The sequence below is a fragment of the Dipteris shenzhenensis genome, chromosome 11 (assembly GCF_047967505.1).
Source record: "Dipteris shenzhenensis isolate YYH24624 ecotype China chromosome 11, Dip_SZ_1.0, whole genome shotgun sequence".
Classification (NCBI taxonomy): Eukaryota; Viridiplantae; Streptophyta; class Polypodiopsida; order Gleicheniales; family Dipteridaceae; genus Dipteris; species Dipteris shenzhenensis.
In genome coordinates this window covers 54451289-54463751 of record NC_141606.1, presented here as the reverse complement: position 1 = coordinate 54463751, position 12463 = coordinate 54451289, and the positions used below count along the sequence as shown (strand labels likewise).

General features: G+C 47.7%; 1 protein-coding gene across 1 annotated transcript in view; it reads right to left on the bottom strand.

Moving 5' to 3' along the window:
* The window catches only part of GSH2 (glutathione synthetase 2), a 79063-nt gene that overhangs the window by 20465 nt on the left and 46135 nt on the right, over positions 1 to 12463 (bottom strand). Inside the window, exons 6-10 of the mRNA XM_087381232.1 lie at positions 9315 to 9437; positions 815 to 895; positions 593 to 673; positions 430 to 499; positions 155 to 276 (exon numbers count right to left, since the gene is read on the bottom strand). Coding sequence (XP_087237358.1) covers positions 155 to 276; positions 430 to 499; positions 593 to 673; positions 815 to 895; positions 9315 to 9437 — 477 coding nt within the window. The remainder of the gene's footprint in view (positions 1 to 154; positions 277 to 429; positions 500 to 592; positions 674 to 814; positions 896 to 9314; positions 9438 to 12463) is intronic.

Genomic DNA, 12463 nt, shown 5'->3' with positions numbered 1-12463 from the left:
AAGGGTTGGAAAAGTACAAAAGGCAGTAGTAAGGATCCATTCCATATAGCACAACCCAGTGCTGCTAAGGCTATGTCAAGTTTCCAACAGAATGCTTATCCAAGTAAAATGTTTGGCCATGTTTAATGCACAGTGGGCAGCTACATTTTCCCACCTTTCAAGCACACCAGGTTTGGCCAGTTCCTGCTGGATTTTCTTTGTGCCAGCAAGATGGTATGCTATTGTTGGGCACTTGATGGCTTTTGATCGCTCGATAGAAGTCCTTGCACTCCATTCCTCACAAACACAAAACCGCCAGAAGGTTATAGTTTGTAAAGTGATACCAGTTTAGGAGTTCAGTATAAGTCCTCTCTATTGAAGATCCATTTCTAGTGGGCATCCCTGTGCTTAGACAATTGTCATGTTATCAAACAAGGTTCAAAAGAATACATTTTCTGAGGGATAATCCTTTGGATCATATCCAGCACGGTAATATACAATTGCAACAGTCTGCCTCCCACTGTTTACCAAATAATCCAAAAGTTAGCCACTGGCCAGTTCTGCAATAATATGAGCAAAAGATGGGATAAATAGAGATACCAGTTGCACTCACATGACAAAGGTACCATCAGGGTGAAATATGCCCTCTGAGTGCACTTCAGCAAGCGTCCTCCGGATCATGGTGATTCCAAAGGTAAGATTCAGTCAAGTTGACAAGGTATAATAGATTTGCACAGTTACTGTATTTATAGATATAAAAGCCACGGAAGCATTTTTCAAAATAATGCAGGAGAAGATAATCATGGGAGAAGTACTCCCCAAATATTCTGGATATAGGGTATAAAGTGTCGTGCTAAGCCAATATTGATCATACATGTTTCGCTCTTCTGGCTGCACAACCGTAAGCACAACAGCACTAGAGCACCAAGATAGTTAGCACAAGGAACTAAAAGAAAAGAGGGAGGAACACATTACAATGCAATGTTACACTTAAGCACGACAGCACTAGAGCATTAAGATAGTTGGAACAAGGAGCTTGAAAAACGAAGGGAGGAATAAATTACAATGTAATGAATGAAACAAGTAAAACAGATGGGTGTTCAGTCCCTTCAAACCTAGCTGCATTGACATAACCTTAGTCATTTGAGTGACCTAATAATTGACTTGATTTTTTAACAGAAGCTCATTTGGTTGATGGGAGTTTCAAACAGTTCGAGCAGAGAACCTTTGGTTGATGGCAGTTTCAGAAGTTTCGAGTGGAGAACCTTGCCCAGAGGAACAATAGACACCGTACACACCGCCGTCAGCAAGTAGAGATGGATGCGGAGGCTGTTCCCATGCAGGAGGAATAGGATGAGGGAGCCCCTTTAGGTAGGCCCCAAGTACCTGAACGAGAGGTCTTCTTTGACCTTCTAGCAAACCCAATCCCCTGTCTACTAAAGGTCCAAGCTTGGGGGAGGGGCCCCCTCTTGGTCCACCTGTTTGTGACACTCAGCCTCCCCCCCGCCCCTTCCTTGATCTCGTTCTCCCACCTATCCTTCTCCTCCCCCCCCCCCTTCCTCCTCTTCGTCGCTACCCCCCCCCGCAGGGACCCCGCTTTTGCCGTAGTGAGGCATGGGATCACCGTAACAACCCGTTCCCCTTCCATCCCTCCCGCTTCTTCTTCTCCCCTCTCCCCACCTTTTGCTTCCATAGCCTACTCCTCATCGCCCCACCTCCCCCCCTCACACCAGCTGCCACCTCTCCGCCCCCTCCTCCTCCTCCCACTTCCACCCTACTGACGGCGTAGCGCCTACCCCTTCCCAAGCCCCCAAGTCAAAGGGCAGCTTTTGAAATCAGCCCTCTTCCTCGTAGGGTGAGGACGGGACCCCCCAAGAGCACAAGCAACAATCTTCCCTTTCTTGAGGACTCTAGGTCCGACGCCTCGCCCAAGGCAACCACTTCGCCAGAGTTTTGGAGGTTGGGGCTCTAGAACTATCTACATATTCCAAATGAGTACCCATTGGCACTCTAGGTAAATCCTGATTTTGTAGCCCCAAAAAAAAGGGGCACCATTGCCAAAGTTGGAAGCACGACTCCGTCTTTCTGAAGCTTCAACTTCATGGCCACATGTGAGGCACTGGATTCTTATTCTCTTCAACTAACATTGAGAGATCAGATGTTCAGAATCATGGACAAGTGGATGGGGCAGTAAGGGAAGGAGTTGTGGATCATGCAAGAAGACAGAGCTACTTTCCATTAGGCTTTGACCCTAACAGGAGCCTAGTAGCAATTGTAATTCCTTTAGGTTCGGATCTGCAGTTTAGACACATGGTTCACTGGCCACTAAACCAGTGCGCAAGCTGCTTGGGTGAGCAAACCTCCTAGTTGATGCAATGGGCGTTGAGGGTGGGCATTGATTCAGTGATGCCTTTAGCGGGCCACTACACAGACACAGACTACTCACTATCCAAGCCGAGCTGGAAGACTCATAAGTCAGCAGTTGTCACACAAAATTCCATGCATAAGAGGGCCTTGTTCACCCACCCCCCCACCCCCTCCCCATGAGTTGGACCATGGTGGGTTGGAAAGTACACAGACTTCATGATCATGTAAGGCAACAACCACATCATATGATACAACTCAGGCGCCTTGCGTGCAACTTCTTGTGCGCGAGATCGGATGGCACAGGGAACACGAGAGCCAAGGTCACTTGGCAAACAATGATCCTACCCTAGGCAAAAGAGAACCAGGCATCATTGACCCAGAGATGTAGAGGAGAGTTCTCTTGGGCAAGTTGGTGGTTCAGGGTCTCACCCCAAGCTCGGAGCCCTGGAAGCTCTTGCTTCAACGAGCACTTCTCATTATGGAATTTTTCAGAGGATCCCCTCACAAGGGAGGGCCCTTGACAGTCCCCACGGCACTTTCTTGGGGTTCTTGGAGCTTTGTGGGGTGTGGCACAGGTCGAATCAGACAGCTAATTTGTGCCAGTTCTTGGCCAATACAATGGATGGTCCAGTTCACAACGAACAGGTGCAGTCCCAGTAGATCATGGGGCTTGGAAAAGAGGCCCCGATGAGTTAGCCCACCTGAGACTTACTGGTAGGTGGCCGCAACAGGTGTAGGAGGCTGGAAATGGGGCGCGCGCATGCCGGGGAGGGGGAGGGGGGAGAGAGAGAGAGAGAGAGAGAGAGAGAGGAAGAAGAAGAAGAATGTATTACCGTCCTCTGGGGGCCGAAAGACCGACCCATGGGACCCATAAAAGTCACGATACAAGTGTCTCCTTCCTTTTATGGAAGGGGGGGAGAACAATTATTTTGAAATACATTGAGTAATACAACATTCACGATATTTAAGAATCTTGGCAATATAGTTACCCAGAGTGGCTATATGGCTATGTCAGAGCAAGCTTGCTAGGGTGTCGTGTTCCTCTCTAATATTGTTAAAGTCCCTCCTTATGCAGGCATACCGTGTGCATGTAAGGACATGTGCTTCTATCTCTACTTATTCTTGGTCACACAGCTTGCAAAATCTTTGTTCCCTTGAGACATCTCCCCAAGCACCTTTCTCTATCTCCAAAGAGAGAGAGAGAGAGAGAGAGAGAGAAAGAAAGAAAGAAAGTTTATTAAAGTCTTCGGAAGACCGATGGGTCTATGAGACTGTGAAAATCCTGATACAACGAGCTGTGGTAGTGGAGCTACTAAACGAGCGTCCATACCAATGCAAAATGCCAAATGCCAAAAATGCAAAATGGCAGTACTAAGTCCTAAGTACAACATAGTCATGTCGGTGGTCGACTATATATCAATCTCAACATCATCATCAATATCATCATCATCCCCAGCAACAGCAAGATATCACGATGGATGAGGCAGTGGAGGCATGAAGTCGGCAATAGAGTGCTGTCGGCGACTCAGAGGTGCGGTTCGGGCACGCCTCTTGGTCGTAGCTCTATGTCTAACCAGGGCTACTGTGACCCCCGTCGGTCGGGCTCCAACTCTAAACAAGGAGGGGATGTCTCCAAGTGTGATCTGTGTGTCGACCCTCTGTCTGAGCTGTCGGGCCACGGGCTTCGGGTCACGGTCATGTCGAGGCCTCGTCTCATTGGGGTCCATGTGATCTAGCTGAAAGAACTCCGTAATAGAGCTCTGAGAGGGATCAACCGAGGAAGAAGTATGCTCCTGTCTCCGCTCGCGGTGTCTAAGTGCCTCATGAATGAAACCTGCCAAACATCCCTGGTCTGGGTAGGAGAGGAAATGGGCTAAAATCCCATAACTATCTCTGAAGAGGCAGTGGAAACGTCCTCGGATCTCATAGTACACAGGACACCTGAAGATGCAATGCTCCTCTGTCTCAACCTCCTGTATGTCACATAGTGTGCATATTCGCCGCTCCCTGGATAGTCGCTTTGCTCTGCCGCTCTTGATGCGAAGTCTGTGTGAAGAGACCCGGAATTGCCCAAGAGAGATCCTCATCGAGTGGGATAGGTGAATCTGTGTGTATCTGGGTGGGTCAATGAAACCCTCCGTCGTGATCTCTGTAGAAGCTAAGCCTCACTGGGAGTTCACTCGGTTCCAACCAGATCCGAAAAGTGTGTAGCTGTAGTAGATCCTCACGGATAACCTGGTTGACCTCGTGTGATAAGAGGGGAGAGAACGGAGCATCCATGCTATACTGGAAGGGAGGTAGTCTATCCATGTGGAGCCCCAGTCGCTCAAACCATCTCTCTGTACGTGCATACCAGCACCTCTGATCTCCTCCTGCTGCAAGTGCCATAGAAGAGGATAAAGCTATCCATGGTAGCCTGCTACACCCCGAGGTATAATCCCCATATTCCCTAACTCGGTACAGATATGTGATGACCTGAAATGCAGCATCTAGCTGTAAAGGGGGTGACCCAAACTCAGCCTGAATGATCTGGTGAGGAACGGATGACTTACCACAAATCATCCGTGATAGCATGAGAACCTGTAGCCGCTCCACACGGGCCCACTCTGTATCCGACAAGTCTGGCCCCCAACAAGGACTGCCGTACATCCCCGCTGGGCGAGCCAAGGAGTCAAAAAGCAACCCCTTGGTGCGTGGATCCTGAAAGTGTGAGCGGAAGCACTACCTCTCTAGCCTGGCCAATGAAGCATACCCTCTACTTAAGCGTGCTTGCATCGCGGGTCTCATAGTGAAGCTCGGTCCGAAGAACATAACCCCAAGATAAGTGTATGATGAAACTATCTCAACAAATAACCCCGCAAATGTGAACTGCTCCTGACGCATGATGGCTCGAGATGTATTGAAGATCATGACCTTGGTTTTACCCAGGTTGACCTTCAAATCATGAGACTCACAAAAGGATTGTAGTGCATCTAGGTGTCTCTGAAGCCCCTCTGCTGAGGAAGACAAGAGAGCCACGTCATCTACATAGAGCAAAATCTGGATCAGCGTGCCCCCAAGAGAGCAACCTACACCCCTCTGTGTCTGCATCACTGTCTCAAGCTCGTCAATGTAGAGGCAAAACAAGGTAGGCAACAAAGGACACCCTTGTTTGACCCCGATGGTACTCATGATCTCGTCTGTCCACCCGGATCCTAACCGAACTCTACCAGAAACTCTCTCGTAAAGTGCCATGACAGCCCAAATGATCTCCTGGTCATAACCCAAGTCCTGTAGGCGCCATGTGAAGGCGGGCCCTCGGGACCATGTCAAATACCTTGCGAAAATCCACAAAGCAACAATAAACCCTCTGCTTCCATGATCTCGCCTCCTCGATGATACATCTGAGCGTCAGAATGTGGTCCATGGTTCCATGATCACGCCGGGATCCGGCCTCTCCTGCTGCTCTGAGTCCTCGACACTCTGCAAGTCTGCTAACCTCGGAGTCAAGTACTGATGCATAAATCTTGGACATGACATGTCCAATCATAATGGTCATGTAGTTCTCCGGGCTCATGGGATCCCCTGCCTTGGACCGTCCTTCTAGAAATCTCCGCCAGAAGTCCTTAGAGTTGTTACTAAACAAAATGTTCAGTAGCTCCTCCTCGTTTTAACGAACGAAGTCTAGTTTCTTCCTTCGTACTAGTCTACGGTATTCACGTAGCGTATCTGGTGCGCTCGGAAGACTGTTTTTGGTTTCGAATCTGAGTTGACAGTGTAAGGCCTTACACTCATCATCGTACCAACTATTACAGGGTACGGTTCCAGGGGGTGGTGGGCGGGTGGAGCAGGTGGTGTGGGGAAAGGCATGAATGGCAGTTCGTGTAGTGAGCAGGTGACAAGGGCAGCACGATCCTCTAAAAGGGATATGAAGTCAATATAAGCGAGAAGTATGTATAGACGGCCAGAGTAAGAGGGTGAGTGATCCCGATCAAAGCGTATATCGTGGTAGGTGGAGTAAGCACTGAGTGGGGTGGAAGGTGCTGTGCGAAGGGAGGTGGAGATGCGAAAGAAAAGGTATGTGTGATCAGCCCCTGGGGGGAGAGGTACTACAGTGAAGTCAGTAATGCGAGATGTGAAGACAGGGGATCCCATGATGTAATCAACAACACTGGAGCCCCCCCCATGTGAAAAGCATGTGAAACCACCTGAAGCGGGCCATCTGTCAAGACCATTATAGATAATGAGATATGTATTCTGCCCAGGTCTAATAGGGCCTACCCATAGGATGAGAGTGGACCTCACCTGTCAGCCGAAACCCGTAGCATACCTGCCTCCTCAAGGTCAACATCTGCCAGTAGAGTGGAATCATCTCTGAAATCAAGAAGTGGTACTTGACGGGTCCTTGTCCTCGCGTTGAAGTCCCCCACTAGAAGGACTTCTCTGCGGCTAGAAAAGTCAACGATGGACTGATAAAGGGCAGCAAATGGGGATGTCTCATCATCACCTTGAATATCTCTGGCAAAGTGGGAGGTCTCCGGGGGAAAGTAGCAAACTGCGACAAACAGATCCTGGCTATCCATGTGTCGTATCCGGATCCAAAGAAATCTGGAATGTGTATCTCTCTGCTCTACTGAAATGATCCCCCGAAGTGTGGATCTGAAAAGGACAGCAACTCCACCTGAACCTCGAACTCCTCCTGTACCCCTCGTCTCATCTCTATAGGCAGACTCCCATGTATATCCGCTGACTATTGGGAGAGGGCGCTCTGGACTCTGATGTGTCTCTGTATAGAAGACTATGTCGTGGCCTGTATAGGATTATGAGAAGTTCCCTGGTTCTGACCATAAGGTACCATTACAGTTCCAAATGGTGCAGGACAGGGTCTCAGATATCTGAGTCTCATAGGCCCTGCTTCCCTATGTAGGGGAGGGGGCAGGTGTCCTATGGGGGCCTGTAAGAAGTCGTCCCTCTCGTACCACTGCCCACTTCCCCTCCTTTCGGGCCTGGTCCCGCTGTTGCAGCAAAGAGCGCCTCCTCAACCTGTAGAGGTGTGAGGTCCTCATCCATAGAGATCGCTAGCTGATCTCGAAGGACTGACCTGCGTCGTAGAGCTAAAAGTCGTGCCTGAGTGTCATGAAATCGTATGATCAGGGGTTGCTCTCCGTTGGGATCTCTCCCCACCCTCCATGCCCTCTCTATCCTATGCTCAGCCACACCCAGGGTAGCGGTCACGAACGCAGTCGCATCTACCATCGATGTAGCCTCAGTGCGTGGGATCCCGTGTACTCTGATGTTGAGAGCCTTACTGGCTCTCTGCTGCTGCTCCATGAGGGTAGCCGAACCGGTGACCCTTGCGGGTTCCCGTTTGGCCACGTCAACCCATCTGGAAGTCTCCTCAATAGCAGATTGCATGCTCGCAATCTGTGCCTCGACCACCAGGGTACTCCCTGGGACAGTGTGTATGGTTGTGACCTCCTATCGGAGCTGCATGATATCCTGTCTGAGTCCCTGAATAAGACCCGCCTGCTCCTGAATGGCCCTACCCTGCTCCTGTATGATGTGGCTCTGCTCTTGGTTGAAGCGGACCTGCTCCCGTGCGAAGCAAGCCAGCTCCATCTCACGCTCACAAAAACTATGTATCTCCGTGAGTAGGGTCTCACGGGCCTCTGGTGTGTCAGTCCACCCATGTCCATGCTGAAACTGTGGTGATTGTGGCATGAAAGAGTGGGACTGAGTCCGAAAACTAGACGGTGGCTGAGTGAGGAACAGAGATGGCAGTGGAATGGGTGAGGCAGTCCCAACGGGGTGTGGGAGGATGGGCTGATTGAGAGGGAGACGGGAGAGTGAAGCGTAATGCAGCACAGTGTATGACACCTCGGAAGTCAGTGTCATAAGCTGTGTAAGAGCTGTAACAGGAGAAGAGGGAAAGGGAACAACAACCGGCTCCATGGGCATAAGTATGTCACTGATCGTAGATATAGATGGAGCTGAGACTGGAACTAGAGCTGGGCCTGAAGCGGGGACTGAAGTCGAAGTAGAGATAGAGATAGAGGGAGCTGAGGTTGGAGCTAAAAACGAAACTGACACTGTAGCGGGAGTTGAGGTTGAGGTTGAGGTAGAGATAGATGTTGAAGAAGCTGAGGCGGGTCCTAACTTTGCCTTGCTGTTTACCCCGAGTCCACTTCGGTTGTAACGTGTATTCACATCCTCCAAATTCAGTTGTGTCATTTGCTTTTTTTTGTTGTTATTTTCGTCTTTCTTGGCTTTGTCCCCCATTCTCTTGGGGTGCGGGTGCAGATCTTAGTGTTAATGTTCAGCCGGGAGCGGGAGCACCAGTTCCCCACCCATAATGGGAGGCATGTCCAGTGCGAGGTGGTGGAGAGGTAGTGCGGAAGCCTGAAGTGGAGAGGCAGCCAAGAGGTGGAGAAGGAGGAGAGGCTAAGATGGCAATTTTTTTATTTTATTTTTTTTTCAAAGGTGGTTGTGGTTTCCCTTTTCTCCCCCCCCCCCCCCCCCCAAGAGGAGGGAGGGAGGGAGGTGGGTAGTGGCTGAGTGAAGGGGTAGCGGGGAGCGAAAGGGGGGGGCGGTGCGGTTAGCTGCAGCAGCGCCCAAGGAGGGCTGAGCGGGGGGTAGCGGGGGAGGGGGGGGGTAGCGGAGGGCTGAGCGGGGGGGTAGCAAAGGGTAGCGGGGGCTTAGCGGGGGGACTGAGCAAGGGTGGCGGAGGGGTAGCGGAGGGCTGAGCGGGGGGTAGCGGGGGGGCTGAGTGGGGGGTAGCGAGGGGGCTGAGCGGGGGGTAGCAGGGGGTAGCGGGAGGGCTGAGCGAGGGTAGCGGAGGGGCTGAGCGGGGCGTAGCGGAGGGCTGAGCGGGGGGTAGCGGGGGGGCTGAGCGGGGGGTAGCGGAGGGCTGAGAGAGAGAGAGAGAAGTATAATGCAATTGTCCTTAATGGATACAGCACTTGCAAGATTGAAAGATTAATCCTCCATACCTCGTGTCTCCATATTCTTTGAAAGCGAGTGCCAAGGCCTTGGCAAATCCATCTATGGCCTTATTTTCAGGTACTTTTCTTGATTGCAAATTGGAGAGGCTTTGAATGTACTCAATTAGGTATCTGAAACAAGACTTTAAAGAATGAATGAACATGTGCTATTTACAAAATTACAAACTGTTCTTGCAAATAAGAGATATCCCCCAAACTCCCTCAGCATACGGGAGAATAGGTCTGCATTCACGTGCATGCGTGTGTGTGTGTGTGTGTGAGAGAGAGAAAAAGAAAGAAAGAAAGAAATTTTATTAGAGTCTTCGGAAGACCGATGGGTCTATGAGACTGAAAGAAAACCTGATACAAATCACAGTAAGGGTGGAGCTACTAAAACGAGCATCATCACCCGTGCTGAATCCTAAGTCTGATCATACATAATCAAATACATCTGGGTATGACAATGAAAAGAAAAAAAGGACTGGAGCGGAGAGAGAGAGAGAGAGAGAAGGGGGGGGAGGGGGGCGGTTGCAAAGCGGGTGATACGGGGGAAAAGAGCAGTCAATTTGCCATAGGCATCCATATAATTGAAAACAAGTATAGGCAGGAGTATACCTCTTTTATATACAAATCAATGATGTAAGTTTCAATTAAACTTTAAATTGAGAGGACAACTGCTTATTCTGCAGGAACAAGCTAATCAACAAGCAGTCCCTGCCCTCTTAAGACGAAAACCATCCTCATCAATATATAGGTTCCATGAATCCATCATTCCTTCATTGAGAGGACCTGGTAAGATTATCACACTTGAACTCTATGCTTTGCGATTCTGTAATTGGTGACAACTATGGGATATTGCTGTTATAGTTCCCTTAAGGCTACCAAAAGATAGGCAGTGATTGATTAAAAAATAGAAAGTGATTGATCTTAGTGATTATTAGTGTTGGTATGGATCATTAGTGTATCCATAATATATGCAGTGGATTTTCAACGTTGAACTCCACACATTTTGTGGATATTACTAGCAAAAATGTGTACTTTTATAAGCACTTAGGTATCTCATCAATTCAAACCTGGCTCGACTTTTTCATGTACACATGTTTCTCTCTTCAATGATAAGCCTCTGCAAATTTTGATTGTTCGCTTCATGTTTACTTCAATGATATGCGTTGTCTGAAAATTTTCCTTGTTGTCATTGGTTCTGCGATAAGAGAGAAACATTGAAGGCCATACACATACTTGTTGACTGTAACAGACCTACACTTTTTCTCAACTACATTTATGGATTATTTTTAGATATCATATTTTCATTTACTTTTCTTATGATCACATGTTTATTGACCACATGTGTGAATTTCTTTGTGCGAGTCCTTATGACAGGACTTCACACCCTGACCGATTATCGTCTACAGATCTTTTGCACAAGTTATTTACAATTCAAAGCATGCTATCTCAGTATAGCTCGTGTCAACCCCAGCGCGACCACATTATTTACAATGCTATCTTCAGGATAGCCTATGCCACCTTCAATGTATTCATGTAACCCTCAATGTGACTATATCACCTTCAAAGTGATCTATCACCTCCAGCTTGACCACATTATTTACAATGCTATCTTCAGTATAGCCTATGCCACCTTCAATGTATCCATGTAACCCTCAATGTGACTCTATCACCTTCAAAGTGATCTATCACCTTCAGTGTGATTCCTCATCTTCATTATGACTTTATGATCTCTATAGTACGGCGATGGTCTTCGGTATCCATGACAGTCACATGCTGGAAGCTAGTGCATGAGATGGACTTCAAATCAACAAAGTTATGAGTCATTTGATATTTCCCATCAGATCACCCTCCATCTGATTTTAAATTATCAGCAAGCAGTACGAGACTGATGATGCTTCGCACATCCACAAGGGCACCCGTTGGGTTTCCAAACCCATGGTTTATTCCTAACTTCAGACTGGCTTTGGGGTGAGCCTTGGTGTGTTGGACAACGATGCTTGGCTTACTGACGGTAGATCAAGATTACTAGTGTTTAACCATGAGGACGATGTGATCTTTAGCACCCATGATCCTTGAGTGCCAGGATTAGCACCTTGGTCATTTGCATGCACATTGGTCGGGGCACCTCAAGATCTAAAAGATGACTTCAGTTTGCATCCATTCTCAGCTGTAAAGGTCAAGTTGTGAGCCTAGCGAACCTAGGGTTGTATTTCTTCTAAGCCTACTTCCTTAATTAATTGTGTGCATGGGTAGAGGTGTCATGGGGCAAAAAATATTAAAAGACCTGATTAAACCATAAGAATAATTACTAATACAATTTTAATGGGTGTTTATTTTTTGTAACGTCAGTTGGCAAGGTTCTAGGACATGGATTTAGAGGAGTGGTAGAGCTCAGGAAAATGAGATAAGGGTTTCAAATGGTAGATTCTTGTGTGGTTACATGTTCAGAGTATTCTAAACATGCATTAATCTTTGAAACAATGAAGGAACTAAAAGATTATGCTTATGCTATGGAAAGCATTTGACATTGGAAGCTTGCACGTCTTCAAAGCAATGCAATGATTGGAAGGATGCATTTTTTATATGAAGGTAATCAATTCAAAATTGCATTCTTAAAAAAACCTTCAAATCATTGATCTTCAAACCAATGCAATGACTAATTATAGAAGCATGCCTTCAAAGCATCTTTTTGGTCATGCATAAAAAGCATCGCGTATTTGAAGGCAAGCATTCCAAACTTGCATTCCATGCAAGCACTACAACCAAGGCATGCACACGAATAATGTAATAGATCCTAATCTTGAAGACCTTTCATGTCTCTTTAATCACAAGTGTTGATGAAAATATATGTTATCCTCAAATCATGTCACAAGAAAATCATGAAGATACTATTTGGGTCTCTTAAGACCAATGAAAGTCCTAGCCCGACCTAGCTCTTTGGAGCCAATTGTAAGTGTTCAATAGAAAAGTTAAACAAACAATGTTTAATTATATAGAATTTTGACACTCTAGCACAAGAAATGGCTTTGTTCATATCACTCCGATCGTTTTCACTACAAATATGACCATGTTTGGAGTCATATTGTCCAAGTTATGGCCAAAATAAGACTGACTGTCCAAGCCCCCAAGCTCTTGAGGGGCTGCGCTAGCGC